We start from the raw sequence: 12,250 nt of genomic DNA on the forward strand, positions 1-12,250 counted from the left end.
TACTTCGTATGCATTCAATCTCCAGTCCAATCACATCACATGCGCGTCAGGGACGCACGGAAACAACCTCGAATCCTACTTTGTACATTGTACCTACCAGCCAAGACTCCACTTGGTGGACCCCTGTCTCCTTTTTCGCCGCCGCCTTCGTAATGTACACTCGTTGTACTCTTTTCTGGGACCCACCTTCTCGATTTCACCCCTTGCTAACCTCTGCCAATGCCACACGAGGTCTCGTCTGTCCCCAGTCTTGCAAAAGATAATAGCGTCACACCTTCCAAGGAAGCTTTCAACCTCCTATCAGCTTCGGTACTTAGGTACCTTACATGGGGCTAATAGCGCCGGCTCCACGAGACGGATACTACGGACTGGATAGGGAAGGTAGGTGCGGATACAATTAATGCAACGTTGGTCAACAAGGTCGAATATAACACTTGGTGACTCCCCACATTCAAAGCACACAAGGAGCCCCTCTACTCAATACTTTTTTTCATCCCCATAACCATCAGTCTGGGTCAGTTGTCTCCTCGTCTGGATATCGGATCAACCTGAACGATACCATACCACAACAAAGTCATTCATCCCTCTTGAATAGAGACGGGCTCAACGACGCCCACCTCACTTGAGCCCTCACTTCAGCCTCTCCACTACGTTGGGAACAGGTTTAGCATTCCCCCCGACAAGACTCATCCCAGCTGAACAGCATTGGCGAGATTCTCCTAGTTAGACCGAGACACGTCCAATGCCCACGTCACAGGCTTCCCTCTCCTGTTTGCGTCTGTTGTCAGCTGAGACACGAGGGTGGATGCCCCTCATACCGTAAAGAGAAACAGACTACTTTGACGCATTCGACTAGCTGTTTGTGGTCCTATCCACACAAAACACTCAAGGAACCCTCCCTTGAGCCCGTCGCCATTGAGCAACGTACATCTCAGTTACCATCGCCGGTCAGGAACACCCGGTCTTGTTCGAATCGAAACGACGTCGACAGCAATACGTCAGGACTGTCCCGATTGATCGATTCGACCTGCTCTATCGGCTCTTTCACATCTTTATCAGTCATCGTTAATTGCATGATCAACTTGCGCGAAGCACGAATAGGTTTAAGAGTTTCAGCGGCAGCAAGAACTACAGAGTTTCTTTGAACCCAATTGGATTAGAAGCTAGAAACCATGAGCGCCGCCTCCATCAGCATGTCGCCGGGTTCCGATCCGGAGCTCGATTTGAACATGGATCTAGACCTACAGCTCGACTCGTCCGCAGATGCATCGGCGCTGCGGGCTGTTGCCGACAGTCTCGCCGCCGATGATAGCATCGTATCTACCAGCACCAACACCACCGATACTCCCGCCACCATGGCCACCACTACTAATACCGAACCAGCCGTCGCTGCCGTGGAGCCGCGGAACGGCAGCTCGGCCTCGCAGAGCAACACGGACGACGAGGCTGCCAGCAGGGAGCAGTCCGAGAATAACGCGACCGCCAGCGCAAACAGCAACGGCAATTCAAATTCAACAACTACCCCAGGCCCTGCAACCAACCCGCAACAACAAGAGTCGCCGCCACAGAGATCGAACAACAAGAAGCGCCCGGCTCCTGCATCCGGCACAAAAAAGGCCGACGACAGCAACGGGCCCCCATCCAAGGTATTGAAGAGGCGGGCGGCCCGGGCGTGCGTGAGCTGCCGGGCACGCAAGGTCCGGTGCGACGTGGTCGAGGGCGCGCCGTGCGGGAACTGCCGATGGGATAACGTCCAATGCATCGTGCAAGAGAGTCGGCGAAGGAAGTACGTCATTTTGCCCCCATCGAGTTGGCTTTTATCCCTCCGTCGCATTTCGCTTCGCCGCCTTTAAGGGCAGACACTGACCGAGTACACGCAATCTACAGAAAAGCACTGTTGACGGCGAGCAATGCCTCGGCCGCTGCATCGGATGCGCAACAGCAACAGCAGCAGCTACGTGCCAAGGGTCCTGGCATGAATGGAGGCAACAATCCAGTGCATATCCAGAGCAGCGCCGACCTTTTGCGTCCTGCCCAGAGCTCTGCTGCCCCTTCCATGGCTGTAAATGGCAACGATGCCTTTCAGCCAGATGGGACAATCGATGGCCACGTGCCTCATATGCTGTGTAAGTTTTTATTTTTATTTCTCTCTTCTTGGATGCATCCCCGTGTTACCTCTCATTTTGCTTTTCTTTGAATTGCCTCGTACTCTACTTTCACATTTTAGCCATTTGCACGCTCCCCACTTGTCTTTTTCATTGCGCTATTCTATTCTATCGAAACAATCAGCCAAGCGCCACAGTTCAAAAATAGCCGAGCGTTTTCCTCCCCGTTATTTCGACCTCGGCTTGTTTTGTCGCAAGCTTCTCCAATTTTCCTTTTTTGTTTAATTGAACCCCTCATGCGAACGGGTTCATTCGCTACACTTACTATTTTGGTGCACATTTGTGTGGTGCCGTTGTGGGGAAAAGTTGGGGAGAAAAAAGGAGGGGTGAGGGGGTACGTACCTCTTGACGGAGCTGTCCGCTTTGGGCAATCTCCCGAAAGTCGCGATCCCCTTCACCGCCGGTGTGGCTCTGGGGAACAAGAACAAGCACGTGTTCCACTTTCACATGTCAATAGCAGAGACACTCAACCTTCCTGCTATCCCCCACACGACCCTCCCCCGCGCTGCCGCTCGGCGCGTGTCATCGTCGCCAGGGTTCATGTCACTAGTTTGTTTCTTTTTGTTGAGAAAAATAGTGCATGTGACTGACCACCCGATTATCATGTGCAGACCAACGCTCTGGTTATCAACAGGACGCCTCAGCCTCCTTCTTGAACAGGCTGCAGGCCGCCGCCTCGGCCTCCCCCGACTCGAACGCCCGTCGCCTGCTTGCCAACCTCCTCGCTCAGGCCCAGGGCGCGCCCCCCGGCACCAATGCCGCTACGACGAACCCGCCTGCTCCCGCGTCAGCGCCGGCCTCCTCCTTCGGCAACCTGCGCACCACTCAGTTCCTCGCGTCCCTCGAGGACCCAGATCTGCATGCTCATGCTCAGCTGCCCGCCTTTGTCAGGCCGCTTCCGGCGCGCATCGCCTCGGAGGACGTCAAGTTCCTTCACGTCAAGGGCGCGCTGTCGCTCCCGGATCTGCCGCTCCAGAATGCCCTCATCCAGGCCTACATCGAATACGTCCACCCGTACATGCCACTTATTGACCTGTCCGAGTTCCTCTCCATCGTCAACTCCCGCGATGGCCTGTGTGGGCAGGTCAGCCTTTTCCTCTACCAGGCTGTCATGTTTGCTGCCACGGCCTTTGTCGATATGAAATCGCTCCGCGACGCTGGCTACGCTACGCGGAAAGTGGCCAGGAGATCCTTTTTCCAGAAGACGAGGGTAAGTCTTGGTTCTTTCTTTTCCTCTGATGGACAAATGTCGTCTGGCAGTGGGTTGCCTAGGGAAAGAACCGGAATATTCACATGTCGACTTCCTAGTTACTCTACGATTTCGACTACGAGTCGGACCGCCTCGTCCTCGTTCAGGCACTCCTCCTCATGACATATTGGTACGAGACGCCCGATGATCAGAAGGACACCTGGCACTGGATGGGCGTCGCCATCTCCCTGGCCCACACCATTGGCCTCCACCGCGATCCGGCGAGTACGACCATGACCCTTCGCAAGCAAAAGCTGTGGAAGCGCATCTGGTGGTCTTGCTTCATGCGCGACCGCCTCGTCGCCCTGGGCATGCGCCGGCCGACCCGCATCAAGGATGAGGATTACGATGTACCCATGCTCACCGAGGCCGACTTTGAGATCGAGATGCTTCCCGATGATAACACGATTGTGCCTCCCGAGTGCACCCTCGTCCGCGACCTCTCCATGCAGCAAGAGCTGGCCACCATGTGTGTGGCCAAGGCCAAGCTGTGTATCTGCATCAGCAGCATGCTCAAGGCGCAATACTCGGTCCTTGTCCGAGACAAGGTGCGGCCGGATAATACGGTCAACAGCACCATGATGCTCTTCCCCAACAAGAAGCTCGACAACTTTGAGTGCGTGACGACGGTCGATCTCGAGCTGATGGACTGGGCCGAAACCCTGCCGCCCGTGTGTCAGTACCGGCCCCTAACGCCGCTCGATGTCAAGAATGGGAGGTCCACGCTCGCGGTCCAGCGCACCCTGCTGCACATGGTCTACTACACCACCGTTTCGGCTCTGCACCGGCCGCTCTTCCTTCCGTCGTCTCCTCACCAAGCCCCGACGACATCCCGTCAGGTCCAGGAGATGTCGCGGCTGAGGGTCCGGGATGCTGCCATGCACATCACTCGCATGGCGACGGAGCTCCACCAGCTGCGATTGGAGAAGTACCTTCCCACCACAGGCGTCACCGTCATTCTCCCCGCCATGATCATCCACCTCCTCGAGATGAAGAACCCGGCCCCCCAGTCCCGCGATCGCGCCACGCGTGGCTTCCGCCAGTGCATGCGCGTCATGCAGAAGCTCCGCGAGATTTACGCCGCCGCCGACTACGCGACGGGCTTTTTGGAGGCTGCGCTGAACAAGGCGGCCATCGACATCAACAACACCCCGGCCGTGGCCGTCACGCAGCAGAACCTCAAGTTTGCCGACTCGAGTCTCAGCGCGCAGACGCCGCCGCCGGAGAACGCGCCGTACATGACCTCGTCCGAAGCCCTCTTCAACGCGAAGACGGGCGCCATGCACCATCCGTCCAGCCATCTGCCGCAGACCATCAACGCGGCGGCGCTGGACCTGTCTGTGACGGGCCCGGCGGGTCTCGCGGCCAGCCCGCCGTCGACGGACAGGGACCTCGAGTCGGCGATGGGCGGTCCGACGCCCAGCACCAGCGGTGGATCCGAGGCGCCCGAGCCGGAGCCGCTGGATATGAATTTCCTGCAGGGCCAGCCGGAGCTCGACTGGAACGCCGTGGCGGGGACCGACTTTGACGTGGACCAGTGGCTGCAGTTCCCGCCCGAGGGCATGAACAATACGGACGAGGGCCTCATGGCCAACATGTTCAGCGACGAGGGGATGCAAGAGGCGGCCAATTGGGCGACGGACGGCATGGGTTTGACCGCGCCGCAGGGGTTGACGGGAGACGGACAGACCACGCTCGCTATGCCGGCTTGATTGTCTGACGTCTCTTTTTTATTTTTCCACCATTTTCTTGTCCCTTCCTACTGGGGCTACGGGGTTTTATCCCCTTTCTTTTCCATGGATCATCTACTTATTCAGTGTTTCCTTGATACGTCTCGGATGGGAACGAGACGACGATGTATCGTTGACGGAGTTGGGGTATATTATGGACTTGAAAAGTTGACTAGTGGGAAGAGGCCTACGCGCCTCGGGGCGTTTTGAGTTATATATAACCTGGAACCTACGTCTTTCTTGGGATTATGTCAAATGGATGTCAAGCTTCATGTCTTGTGGGGGGAAAGGGGGAACCCACCGCGGCTCGGCGGTCATGGAGTGGATGTATGTGGCTCATGTGGACATGGACGGAATGATGCGTCGAGGATATTAGTAGATTAATGAGATTTGCCCGTTTGTTTCAAGTCGTCTGGTCTAAGCCATTGAGTTGAAGCCAGTGGAACGTGCCTTGTTGAGTCTTGCTTGTTTGTCGGGGCATCCAGTAGTCCCTGGCTTGAAGGAAATGGATGCTCGTCAGTCACTGTCGCCGACTCTCAGTGCGCATATTAATCGGTCGAACATGAATATCCTGCTGATGTTTCTCCTCCCAATGCGACTGGTCTGTCCTACGCTTACTCGAAGGATCTATTCTTCGGTAGATCCAGCGCATCGACGATGCTAGCTACAAGGACAGCTTTGAGCGGGGGTCGTCGATCATCTTCAACCAGGCTGGTCTCCAAGTCTCGTCGAGGAACTTGTGAGATGCAGTCGTATGTATAAGGAGCTGGGATGGCTCTCTCCGTATTCCTCCATTCGTATTTGGCCAGCTGGAGTGGACACACGTGGTTAAGACATGATGGATCCTGTCTGACCTATGCACTCAGTTTCAGAGATGAATCGAGAGTATCAAGGTAGATAGGTAGGTTGGTTCATCGGTGTGGAGTTAGGGATGGTGCTTGTCTCACACGACACCGATATGATATGCCGAGAGATCCCCGAACGACAACGTGCCACAATGCCCCTCCTTTCCCCGCTCTCACAGGAAAGTTGCCTCACCCTTTAAGTAGATTCTGCGGAACAGACGGTGCGGCGTATTACACTAGGTTCAAATTCCCTCGTTGTCGATCCTGGCGAGAAGTGCCGTTGGTGTCACCTAAGTCTCGGGATTCGACGGAGTTCGGGAGGGTAAGCGTAAAGGAAGAGGCGAGTCGCAGGGGTCGATTGGCCCTGACGAGACGCGTGGTTCGTCGCAGAGGGGAGCAGTTTGGTGGTCATGGAGCGACTAGACGCCGTACTGACATTGGCTGGCGACAACGGAATCTCGGGGAGGTGGAGAGAGTGAGGAAAACTGGAGGCTTCGTACGTGTGTGTCCAGGAGCTCGAGCTCCAACCGCCCTAAGTACAGGTACCTGAGGTATAATTATACTGTTTAGAGAAGAAGAAAGGGAAGGAAGGGACACCCACAAGGTGAGACACGTAGAGCTACTCCGTACGTTCCCCATGGAGATCGTTGCGGGGAGTCGCTACCGCGATGCTGGATGCATGGGAGCGGGGTTCTACCGCCGAAGCTACCCTAGCGTACCTAGGTATCCACCTTGAGTGACGGTCTGTTGCATCAGAACATCAGAACATCTCCCAACTCGGCAGCTGCGATGAACAAGGATACCTACAGGAGATAGCGAGCTACTCGGTCGGGCCGCTGGTTTTGCGGGGTTCGCCTACCAGGAGCCATCGTATCCCATGTATCTGCCTATGTATCATCGTAGTGACCATGTACCCAAGCTTACTTCGTACAACGGTGAGGGGAAGAACAGGATGGACAACAGAAGGAGCTCCTCCAGGGTTGCTCTTTCTCCAATTGCCCAGCGAGTCGCCGACAGGTTATCGCTACATAAGCCGCCGTCTTCCCTACAATCCGATCCCCTTTCATCTGAACATCTGGTCTTTCTCTTCACTCCGCTTTCAATACCCTTCTCCCAGTCTGCCCCTCGACTCGACCAAGACCTCCATCTCACCACTACTCCTAGCTGCTACCAAGCTAGCAAAAGGTCAACGCCGTCGGCTTCTTGTCAGTCATTGAAGCAAAGCCACTCTTATATCCCGTCAAAATGGTATTGCCCATTGCCCTTGCCCCATCCCTCGAGCTGTCCTTGCGTCCGGTCAAGAACCCGCACTTTCGAGCGACCCTCCTCAACGTCCCATGCTCGCGTCAGGACATGGTAGACTCGGCAATTCTGTACGATAGCTAACCACTCGCGAAAAGGTCAAAGTCCTCGCTGTCCTCTACGACGGTGGCCAGCATGCCAAAGATGTAAGTGGACTTTTTGCGTTTGTTCATTGTTGTTTCCTGCCTCCATGGTCACCTGTCGTTCCGCTCCCGGGTTTGCCAGTCACCCCAGAGTGGAAGAATACACATGGCAGTATGCCACGGTCCTCTTATCAACCCTTTGGGGTGAACGATGATGAGATCTCGCATCGTTCCTTTCAGGATGGCAGGCCTTTCCCTCTCTTCCCCCTTATCCTGGCTCGATATCGCACTAATGCATGAATTCATGGCCTGGCCAACCACACCGTCCAAACTTCGTGTTCATCCTATTCGGTGCAGCTGTGGTTGTGCTTGCGGTAGTTATGCTTGCGGTGGCCTGCTTGTTGTGTGGGTCGGTCCTAGCGGGGCCTCGGGAAAAGCCCGTGCCGTGCTGGAGATAAGTCGGCATCCCCACCCACCCAATGCCCTGGGACCTGGAGCTGCAGCTATAGTGGGGTAGATGCATGGCTGAGCTCTCTGGAAGCACCTTTTGACTATTTTGAGCTTTATTGCCGTTTTGAATGAGATCGTCGACTGACATGCGACCAGGTCCCGGAGCTTCTTGGAACCACCGAAAATGAGCTTGGCCTCCGGAAATGGCTCGAGGACCAAGGTCACACCCTTGTGACCACATCCGATAAGGAGGGGGAGGACTCTACCTTTGAGCGAGAACTCGTGGACGCTGAAGTCATCATCACCACACCGTGCGTCTCCTCCCGTTTCAGCCTCGAAGCTCACTTTGGTTGAACCAGGTAAACTGACAGCCTCGGAACAGCTTCCACCCCGGTTATCTCACCGCCGAGCGATTGGCAAAGGCCAAGAAGCTCAAGCTCGCCGTCACCGCCGGCATCGGCTCGGACCACGTCGACCTAAACGCGGCAAACAAGACCAATGGCGGCATCACCGTCGCCGAGGTGACGGGCTCCAACGTTGTTTCCGTCGCCGAGCACGTCATCATGACCATTCTGCTCCTCGTGCGCAACTACAACCCCGCCCACGAAATGATTGAGCGCGGCGAGTGGGACGTTGCCGCCGCCGCCAAGCAGGAGTACGACCTCGAGGGCAAAGTCGTCGGTACCGTCGCCGTCGGCCGCATCGGCGAGCGTGTGCTCCGTCGCCTCAAGCCCTTTGACTGCAAGGAACTTCTCTACTACGACTACCAGCCCCTGAGCCCAGAGAAGGAGAAGGAGATTGGCTGCCGTCGCGTCGAGAACCTCGAGGAGATGGTCGCCCAGTGCGACATTGTCACCATCAACTGCCCTCTGCACGAGTCGACATGGGGTCTCTTCAACAAGGATCTCATCTCCAAGATGAAGAAGGGCAGCTACCTCATCAACACGGCCCGCGGTGCCATCGTCGTCAAGGAGGATGTCGCCGAAGCCCTCAAGTCGGGCCACCTCGCCGGATACGGCGGCGACGTGTGGTACCCCCAGCCCGCCCCCAAGGATCACGTCCTTCGCTATGCCAAGAACCCTTTTGGCGGCGGCAACGCCATGGTGCCTCACGTGTCCGGAACCTCCATCGATGCCCAAAAGCGCTATGCCGACGGTGTCAAGTCCATCCTGACCACCTACTTCAGCGGCAAACTAGACTACCGCCCGGAAGACCTCATCGTCCACCAGGGCGACTACGCCACCAAGGCGTACGGCGAGCGGAACAAGGCGTAAAGGGTTTGGTCTAGGGCTAGGCGTTGTGGTGTAGCACGAGAGATTTGTCGTCATTCCTATCTTTGGTCACCCCAACGGGGTAACAGGTTTAGCCATCTTGATGCATCATGATAGTACATGCGGTAGTTTTCTTAGGTCTTCCATGAAATGATTTATCCAAGCGAAATGGAATCAGAAGCATAAAGTCCACAAGCATAAGAGTCCAGACCTCGTGATAACTATCATGCTAGAGTCGTTCAAGGTAATTAAAGTAGTCTAAGAGTAGTAGGCTCGGTTTCCTTCTATGGCTCTCCGACATGGTAGTGGTAGTTACTCTGTATCCCCTCAGCTGCATCGTCTCACTTCGGTAGCAACCTCGCTTCGCTTGGGGATCCTGTCGATAAAAAAGAAGGGTTACAGAAAAATCCAGCCGGCCATGCCTTTTCCAATAACATAAAAAGACAACGAAAGCGAAGCGAAACCCAGACGAGCTAATGTCAACCCTCACGCCGCCAGAATCGCCACCATGGCCTTTTCCGCTCGTCGATACCAGCGCCAAGATCCCCGCCGCCGGGCAGGCCGCCGGGGCGCTCGCGCTTGACGACTTGGTCGCGGCCGCGGATGCGCCAAAAGTAGACGGGGACGCCGGCGATGACGAAGAGGATGACGGTGAGGGTCTGGAAGGGCTGGGCGAAGACGGCACGGGAGAGGAGGAAGATGGAGACGCAGCAGAAGATGACGGGGGTGGTGATCCAGGTGCGGTAGGGGCGCTCGAGGGCGGGTTCCTTGACGCGGAGGATGATGAGGCCGAGGACGGTGAGGAAGTAAAAGGTGTAGCCGGCGACGCCGTAAAAGGTGATGAGGGTGGCGAACTCGCCGACGGCGATGTAGGCGGCGGTCAGGGCGGCGTTGAGGAGGAGGGCGGCGATGGGGGTGTAGAAGATGCCGGTTTCCGGGTCGGCGAGGAGGCGGCGGGCGAGGGAGGCGGCGCGACCACGGGAGCGCTGGAGGGGGAGGTGGGTGGAGAGGGTGGTGGTGGAGGAGGCGTGGTGGGAGGCGGAGGAGCGGAGGCCGAGGCGGCCGAAGAGGGAGGGGATGTAGCCCTCCTTTCCGGCGACGTAGATGAGGCGGGAGGAGGTGAAGGTGGAGGAGTTGAGGGCGCCGAAGCACGAGGCGGAGACGACGAGGGCGAAGACGAGGGAGCCGACGGGGCCGAAGACCTTGGCGCCGAACATGACGGCGATGGTATTGGATGCGTAGACGGTGGCGAGGGGGAGGACGAGGAAGTAGGCTACGTTGGCGAGGACGTAGGAGACGATGACGAGGGGCATGGCGGTGTGGATGACGCGGGGGAGGTCACGCGAGGGGGTTGCGGAACTCCCCCACGACGTAGTTGGTCTAGCGGGAGTTAATCAAGTGCTGGGGGGGGGGGGGAGAGTATGAACAGGGGGGTGAAGCGGACTCACGTTATCCCAACCATCATAGGCCCAGAGACCGGCGTACAGAGCGACGGCCCAGGCCGAGAGGTCGGTGGAGGTGTCGGCGAACCAGTCGTTGGTCTTCCAGTCGGTGCTGGGGTCGCCATTAAAGGCGTAGCCCGTGGTGGCGACGACGACGCCCGTGACGGTGACGGCGATCAGGGCGACAAACTTGAGGAACATGAGCAAGTCGTTGACCTTGGTGCCGACCCTGGTGGAGACGCAGTTGAGAAAGGTGACGAGGGCCACGCCGACGAGGGCGACGGACTTGTTGACCCAGGGGTTGATCTCGGCGGCATCGGCGCCGTAGACGGCACGGACGAGGTACTCGCCCATGATGATGGCGATGATGGCGGCACTGCCCGGCTTGAGGACGAGGACGGCGACCCAGGTGAAGAGGAAGCCGGCGAGCTCGCCCATGATCTTGGCGAGGTAGACCTGCGAGCCGCCGTTGAGGGGGATGGCGCCGCCGAGCTCTGCGTAGCTGGCGGCGCCGGTCCAGGCGAGGAGGCCGGCGATGACCCAGACGATGAGGGCGGCGCCGGGGGAGCCGACGTTGGCGCTGACCTGGCTGGGGCTGCTGAAGATGCCGGAGCCGATGATGAGGCCGATGATGAGGCTGAGGCCGTTGAGGAAGGTGAGCGACTTGTGCTTCTCGAGGGAGCCGCCGCCCAGGCCGCCGGCGGCGTGGAGGGCGGTCGACGAGAGGGGCGCGCCGAGGGGGGTGTAGCCTGCCACGCCGGCGGTGGAGCTCAGGGGGAAGAGGTTGGGGGCAAAGTCGAAGGCGGACGAGACGGAGAAGGAGCGGGCGTGGCGGCCTGGCGGGCGGGCTCCATTGCGTGCTGAGGCGGCGGGGTTGGCTTCGTCGAAGGGGTCTTCGTTGTCGAAGGAGAGTTTGCGGGAGGAGGAGAGGGAGGGGCGTGAGGAGGGGGTGGCGTCGTCGTCGTCGTAGTTGAAAGTGGTGTCGGGCCCGTGGGAGGAGGAGGCGAGGGAGGCGAGCTCGAGGGAGTCGCGTGTCTGGGCGAAGGAGGAGGAAGGGTGGTTATAGTATTGGGACGGCATGGTCAAGTGGGCGCATTCCCCCTTTTCTTGCCCCTTTTCTTGACAGACGAAAGAAAGTGTGTATTATTTTTCAGAAGCCGGCGTTATCTCATGTTGCAGGGCGTGCAAATGCCTCCCGACTGTATGAAACTCGATGCTGGGTATGAAAGCACACGTGTTTGTTCTTTCAGTCTCGTTCTTTGTCTTCGAGTCTTGGGGTTGATGTGACGACGTCGTGGGATCGAGGTTCGTAACCAAGTTTCGTTCGTAATGACAAGTTGTCTAAGTCAGGATTCTCTCGAAGAAAGTGAAAAAAGAGTCCGCCGTGTGTGTATTAGAAGTGTTATGTCTTGAAGTCTAGTAGCAAGTGAAGCAGATGGAGGCGTTGGGAGTTTGGTTTGGTCGAAATCTCTTTGCGGTCAATCGTCTCTGGCCTTTGTCAAATGGCTGGGCCGCAGGGGCCACCTCCAGCCTTGTCACAAGAAGCCGGATTAATTTCGGATTGGCTGGCTACGTCACCAGGATAAATAAATAAGCATCTTAGTCATCCCTCATACAGCGTACTTCGTAGGTACCTTCTTTTACCACGACATAACCACCTAGCACCTCGAATTCAAAGCAACACCAATCTCCCACGAGTACCTCATGACATTC

The 12,250-nt window shown here is 57.2% G+C and overlaps 3 protein-coding genes across 3 annotated transcripts; 2 read left to right on the forward strand and 1 right to left on the reverse strand.

Annotated features, from left to right (window-relative positions):
* Positions 1-462: 462 nt before the first annotated feature.
* On the forward strand, positions 463-5,572 carry ACRALDRAFT_1059558 (uncharacterized protein). Its single transcript, XM_071016057.1, has 4 exons — positions 463-1,786; positions 1,888-2,126; positions 2,777-3,375; positions 3,474-5,572. Exons 1-4 carry the CDS (start codon positions 1,173-1,175, stop codon positions 5,124-5,126), a joined length of 3,105 nt encoding a protein of 1,034 aa, XP_070879691.1. The 5' UTR covers positions 463-1,172; the 3' UTR covers positions 5,127-5,572.
* A 1,425-nt stretch (positions 5,573-6,997) lies between these two features.
* On the forward strand, positions 6,998-9,286 carry ACRALDRAFT_1059557 (uncharacterized protein). The gene is made up of 4 exons (XM_071016056.1): positions 6,998-7,237; positions 7,390-7,437; positions 7,981-8,135; positions 8,207-9,286. Exons 1-4 carry the CDS (start codon positions 7,235-7,237, stop codon positions 9,096-9,098), a joined length of 1,098 nt encoding a protein of 365 aa, XP_070879692.1. The 5' UTR covers positions 6,998-7,234; the 3' UTR covers positions 9,099-9,286.
* Positions 9,287-9,574: 288 nt separating this feature from the next.
* Positions 9,575-11,617, reverse strand: ACRALDRAFT_2024610 (uncharacterized protein; the record flags this gene model as incomplete). The annotated part of the gene is made up of 2 exons (XM_071020237.1): positions 9,575-10,475; positions 10,581-11,617. The coding sequence occupies 2 exons, from the start codon at positions 11,615-11,617 to the stop codon at positions 9,575-9,577; spliced, it is 1,938 nt and encodes a 645-aa protein (XP_070879693.1).
* Positions 11,618-12,250: the final 633 nt, after the last annotated feature.

The sequence above is a fragment of the Sodiomyces alcalophilus genome (genome assembly GCF_042370955.1).
Source record: "Sodiomyces alcalophilus JCM 7366 unplaced genomic scaffold ACRALscaffold_1, whole genome shotgun sequence".
Lineage (NCBI taxonomy): Eukaryota > Fungi > Ascomycota > Sordariomycetes > Glomerellales > Plectosphaerellaceae > Sodiomyces > Sodiomyces alcalophilus.

Coding starts and splice junctions, on each gene's coding strand:
- ACRALDRAFT_1059558 (XM_071016057.1), top strand. CDS start 1,173: ATGAGCGCCGCCTCCATCAGCATGTCGCCGGGTTCCGATCCGGAGCTC. Junction 1,787..1,887: donor CAAGAGAGTCGGCGAAGGAA/GTACGTCATTTT, acceptor CGCAATCTACAG/AAAAGCACTGTTGACGGCGA. Junction 3,376..3,473: donor CCTTTTTCCAGAAGACGAGG/GTAAGTCTTGGT, acceptor TCGACTTCCTAG/TTACTCTACGATTTCGACTA.
- ACRALDRAFT_1059557 (XM_071016056.1), top strand. Junction 7,438..7,980: donor GTGGCCAGCATGCCAAAGAT/GTAAGTGGACTT, acceptor ACATGCGACCAG/GTCCCGGAGCTTCTTGGAAC. Junction 8,136..8,206: donor GAAGTCATCATCACCACACC/GTGCGTCTCCTC, acceptor GCCTCGGAACAG/CTTCCACCCCGGTTATCTCA.